General features: G+C 45.3%; 1 protein-coding gene across 11 annotated transcripts in view; it reads right to left on the bottom strand.

Moving 5' to 3' along the window:
- Nucleotides 1–3,268, bottom strand: part of SECISBP2 (SECIS binding protein 2) — a 28,090-nt gene extending 24,822 nt beyond the window's left edge. For 2 of the 11 annotated variants that reach the window (XM_065045753.1, XM_065045750.1), the window contains exons 1-2: nt 3,119–3,262; nt 1,511–1,608 (exon numbers count right to left, since the gene is read on the bottom strand). In XM_065045753.1, coding sequence (XP_064901825.1) covers nt 1,511–1,608; nt 3,119–3,160 — 140 coding nt within the window. In that variant the 5' untranslated portion in view covers nt 3,161–3,262. Of the gene's footprint in view, nt 1–1,462; nt 1,609–3,118 lie in introns of those variants that run through there. The other 9 variants (XM_065045749.1, XM_065045748.1, XM_065045756.1 and 6 more) reach the window with 7 other exon arrangements.
- Between the last annotated feature and the right edge of the window lie 2,732 nt (nt 3,269–6,000).

Here is a 6,000-nt window from a genome sequence, read left to right on the forward strand (position 1 = left end):
CCTGTCTTGAAATGCCATAATAACAAAGTAGGAGTACAGTATTTTACGGGATATAAGATGTATGAAATACAATACAGAATTATAAGATCATAATTTACTGACCTGCATTTAACCATCACAGTTTATAAAACCACAACATCTGGGGCATGCCTTTTTCCTTCAAATGTATACTCAAAATTCCCTTCCAATTTCCTCCTACACTTTGTACAGAAAATATATACCAATATCCAAATTTGAATAAGGAGAAATGAAATTTCTCAGTTCAAGAAAATTGTATGAAGTCTTCAAAGCTGGTCACCATAAAATGGCCAAACCCTGAGTCTTGGGTAGATCATGAAAAACTGCAAAGCTTTCCCAACAAAACATGAGAATTCTGATAATAGACTTCTTATTGCCTCTTGTAATTCTGCTAGACTGTTGTCAAACCCACTCTTACAAATGTAGTTTACACACAGAGAAGAAAAGTAACAAATGAGAGTAAAAAAAATAACTATGGCTCAATGCAAAAAAGGCAAAACATTCACCAGAATATTGCTGCTGTATGCTGGGTTATTTTGGTCGTTGTTTGTGTGTGTGGTTTGTTTGTTTGGTTGTTGTTTTTGGTTTTTAATACTGTGTTTTTTCTAACACCTAGATCAGGCCATACTCACTTTGATGTTAAATTTCTATTTTCAAATCAAAATGGGTTGAAAACACAGAGCTTTCCTGCAGGATAAAATGAAGGCCTACAATGAATTGCTAAGGTTCTGGCTGAACTTGTTAGGATGCATCAATAACTTTATAGTAATCACAAAATTAATCCAATGCTTAGAGTTCTGAGAAGCTACTAGAGAACTATATAACATGAAAAAATTCTTATAAGCCTTGATTATTTCCTATCCTACTAAGTAGGCTTTTTTCTACCTTGGTCTGGGGTTGACAATACTTTCGTAAATCTACCACAAACGCCTGTTTTTTTCAGGCCTTATTAGCAAGAAAGCATTTGGAAACCTGTAGCATTCTTACTAAAACTGCCTTTCTGAGGATGCACAAGTTGTGGTGAGAAGATCCATGAGTAGCCCCATGCATTATTTAATTGTTTTACAGTATGAGAAACCTTCTTGGAGGATCTTCCTTTGACAGGGCTATATTTACCCCAGCCTTGTCATAACAGAACGATTCCTTCACCCAAGCACTGGATTCAGGTCCTTCCAAGGCATGAATGAGACAGATCCATTACTACAGATGAACAAATTCTCCTTAAAGCTCTGTAACCATACAGGTCCTTGGGAGCGAGAGACAAGGTACTATGGATATTCCCAAAGGACATAAATACAAAAACCTAAATCATGAATAGAATGCCACAAGTGTTTCTACAGCTAGAAGATTAGTATATCAGAGATTTGACTTTGTAAGAGTATTCAATGTCTGAAACTGGAAGCTTAAAATCCCCCAAGAAATAAGATTCAGAAAATATACATACTTATCCAAAGATGGTTCCTGAACAAATGGGTAGCATGTAGTTAAGTACCTAGGAAAGACACATGCTTCTGAGGGTTCTGACCATGCCACGGCTACTGCCACATGTTTTGGAACAAATGGTTTGACCTCTGCTGACAACTTGATGCCCTGAGAAACAAAACGGTTTTTGGCTACATGGATTTGGTGATTAATGTTATCAGTGAAAAATACTTATCCTTGTCCGTTTAACTGTCACAGAAAAGTCTTAGTTTGTTTTCTTCTAACAAAACACACAAAACAAGAATGCTCACTAAAAATAGAAAAAAGGAGAAACAAAATCAAGGAATTTCAAGAGAAATGTGACTGCTCTGGAAAGTTATTTCCTTTAACACCCACAACACTCACAAAGGCCAGTTATGTAATGGACAGAGGCTTGCTTAACACAAGATGCAGTAAACAAATTCTTACTTCAGATTTGAACAATATAAGTTAAGCTCATATGTTATGGGCACTACCGTAAAATCAAACTCTGAAAGTATGTAACATTAATGGCTTTGTGTACATCTGTATTTTAAGGTACGCTGTCTGAAATGAAAACTTAATTATATACCCTTCTCATTTCTGACACAACACAAATCTATTCAGATGATTTTTCCATTTGTTCTGAATTACCATGAACTTAAACTGGATGTGTATATTTGGAAGGACATTGATACTTTTACAGTATTAAACCACTCTACTCATTCTAATACATGCCACAGTCATTCCTATAGTTAATTGTGTATTTTGGGGTAACTGACACATTACATGAAAACCAGGGGTTTTTTGATTGTCAAAGACATTTTCAAGAACTAAGTATCACACAAGACTTTTAGAAATATCTGAATGGTAATTTCAATGCTTGAGCATACGAACTGGACTCCCTGCATCCTATAGTGGCTTGGCAGTGACAGAACATCCATTCTAAGTGTGACAAAACATGAAGTCTGCACAGCTAACTACACCAGTATCTGTGAAAAACAAAAGTTCCTGAGGTAATTAAAGCAAAGCATTATTGAACAAATATGGAGAATACCTTATTCACTAAAAAAGTAGCATATTACACAGGATGTAACTGTGATTGCACACTAATCACAAACTTTAAGGACTCCGGAGGCTGACCAAGCAATAAGCCCATATGTGCAATGCACTGCCGGTGTTACACATTGTGTGTGCACCCATCTCAAAGCGATTGGGATGCCTGCCTGTCCCTGCAGCAGAACCTCTGCTCCTCTGAACACGAAGCGGCTTTCATACTGAAGCTCCCTGGCAGCAATGTCTGTGGCCCCCCTTCCCAAGTGGTGGGAAATGAGTCGCTGCGCACCGACCCGAGTTCCCACCACCCTCGGTTTGGCCCTTCCGGGAGGACTCCGCTCCCCTGCCCTGAACCAATGGCTGGTTCAAGGCGCGACGCGGGTCACCCGGCCCAGCGGGACCGCACGCCCCCGCCCCAGCGCGGGCAGACCCAGTGCCGCCAGCCCGGCCGCCGGTTGCGCGTCAGGCCGCTCGCCGCAGACTCCGGGCGCTGCGGGCCGAGTCAGGCCGCGCCGGGGAGGCGGCTCCGCACCCGCGTTACGCAACATGCCGGGAAGAGCTGGGGAGGGAGCGGGGGACTGCGAGAAGCTGCCGCCGCCCTTACCTCGCCGCCTCGGCCCGAGACCGGCCACCTCTCCGCGGACATGGCGAGGGGGCGGCGGCCCCCGCCCCCAGCGCGGCTCCCGTCCCTGCCGCCCGGGCTCGGCGCAGCGGCGCGCCGCGATGACGTAACCGCCGAGGGAGGGGGGTCGTACCGGGCCCGTCCCGCCCCACGGCCCGGCGAGGCGGGGCACCGGTGGCTCCCGGATTGCAGCCGGAGCGAGAGGCAGCCGCTGCACCGGGTGATCCCATGAGTAGAGTCACGCAACGTTGCGAGGTGTGAAACCAGTGAGCTGTGCCGCCGCACACGGGAAGGGCAGCCCCGGCACCGGCACAGCAGCTGAGGAAACACATACAAACCAGGCCAAGGGTTTGGGCCGAGCCGCCCTACTGGGATGTGCCGTCATCTTCATCCACCGAGAGAAGGGGCAGAAGAGCTTAAGGACAGACACTCAGCCGACAGATCAGCAGAAAGTCTAAGGACCACCACTGGGGCATCGAAAGACAACAGCTCAGATGCTGGCACTAAAGCCCTGGGGAAAAGCAGGGCTAACACCATCGCTAATGGTTCTTCTAATTAAGGTGTCAGCTTGGCCCTCGGAGAGCCCTGCTCCAACGGTAAGCATATAGCATCTTGCACGTCTGCACTGGGAGCCTACTGCAGACCGCTGAGGCACCACCAAGACAGACCTCTCTAGCAACTCCAGGGGAAAGACCACTACAGTTATTTTCCTCAGAGGATTTGGCAGGTTACTGACCTCTGTCTGCCATCACCCTAGCAACCACGAGGACACATTGCACAGGGAGACCATGTACTTTGTCAGTTGAGCTGCAAGCACCTGTTGCTGGTGTTGCTGGGCCTTCTGAATCCTACACAAATCTAAATGCCAGCTTGCATTTGAATTAACCAGACACAACCACTGGTACTACACAGAGTTCTTCAAACGCCAAAAATACTGAAGCATCTTTTCAAAACCCAGATTGTATGGCTACTAAAGAGGGTGGTGGAGCACAGGGACAGGCTCCCCAGGGAAGCAGTCATGACCCCAAGCCTGACAGTGTTCAAGAAGAGACTGGACACATGGTGTGAACTGTGGGGGTGTCCTGTGCAGGGACAAGAGTTGGACTGATCCTTGTGGGACCCTTCCAAATCAGGACATTCTATGATTCCACTGTTAATAGTACAGGGTCCCAAGATGCCAGTGGCCTTTTTGATGCAATTTATTACCTGTCAGGTCAAGTTCATCCCACAGCTCACCTTCACTGGTACACATCTTCCTTAAAAAAAAGGACTAATAACTTTCAGTGTCTTACCCATGATCTTGTATATGGTGAGCAAACCAAATTCATACTGTCCTACAATCAGCAGCTGGTTTTGTCAGATGAAGAGCATTCAGTTTACTTTGACACCATTTCTAACTCATACGGCCTGCACAGAGCACAAGCTAGCTTACCAAAAAAACCAGGATGCAAGATAGGAAATGCAAGCTAAAACCCCAGACTAAAAAGTTTGCTACTACCAAAGTCAATCAAACAAGCATAAAAAAACCGTATAATGTAATATTAAGTACTACTTAATACCTTGTCATGGAGGCACCCCAAAGTTAGTTTAGACAGACAACAGGGTCCAAAACAAACTTTATTCAGTAGTGAAAGTGCAGATTAACCGGTGGAAGACGGGATTTTAGCTCTCCAATAGTACAGGTTCAAGTATCAGTCGAGGTAATTATTAAAGGTGCAGCAAATAACAACAATGGAGATCCACAGTGTGCATACACGTGGCTCACCAAAAACAATGCCAGAGCCATCCCTTACTCCAGGAGAAGTATACACTTGCCTGAATCTGGCAAGGAATTATTAAAGATAATACACGTGCTTATATTTAAGCACAGAGTAAGCACCCGCGATCCTGCGAGGAATTATTAAAGAAAATTTTATCACTCACCCACGTGGCTGGGTCAGAGAATCTCAGTCCCAGGAGATTACCTTAGGCAGCCGTCCTGCCTAAGGGAGAGCGCTCTCGGCTGCAGACTTTGGCCCACTCTCCAAGGGGTCCGCACAACCGGCCGGTCTTGTCAGGGATCGCGTTTAAATAGCCTTGTCAGAGCTAACTGTAGGCATTCCAGAAGCTTCTCTGCACCCCCACTCTGGCTGTGGGCCCCCAGCGGCTCCTTGGCGCCTCTACGCCCCCGCCCCCACCCGTTCTCTCTCTTAACGACCCTTATCAGTGGGTTCCGGGGTTAGAACAAAAGAAGCTGTTAACCCCATTGCAGGAGAAGCTAGGGGGTGGGGGGGGCGCGGGTGGAAGTGTGTCTGCACCTTCCATATCGAAGGGAGGGGGAGAGAGGAGGGTGTGCATCTGCCACATACCTTAAGACAAATGTATATCAAATCATAGAATATCCTGAGTTGGAAGTGAGCCACAAGGATTAAGTCCAACTCCTGAACACTGGCAGGCTCAGGGCCATGACCACTTCCCCTGGGAGCTTGTTCCAGTGCTTGAGCCCCCTCTCAGTAAAGAATTTTTTTTTTTTCTAATATCCAATCTGAACTTACCCTGATGTGTTAAGCCATTCTCTTAGGTCTTATCACTAGCCAACTCATGAAGTAGGATGATTAGTAATTAGAGTAATTAATCCTATTATAACTGACATTAACTACAGAGTCCTATAATTTAAGCATGTCAGAAACTAGTCTATCTACCACTGCCAGCTTGCTTTTCAGATTGTTTGCAGCTCTCAATTGAAATCAGGGTTAGAACTTAAGCCCGTAGGGCAAAATAATTCTTTCAGAACATAGGTTCACTAAGTTATTTTTTTCTGACCTAAGTGTTCTTAGCATGTTCAACAATTATTATTTTGTTTGGCAAATTAGAACCATAGACAC

Source organism: Columba livia, chromosome Z, assembly GCF_036013475.1.
Source record: "Columba livia isolate bColLiv1 breed racing homer chromosome Z, bColLiv1.pat.W.v2, whole genome shotgun sequence".
NCBI classification, from domain to species: Eukaryota; Metazoa; Chordata; class Aves; order Columbiformes; family Columbidae; genus Columba; species Columba livia.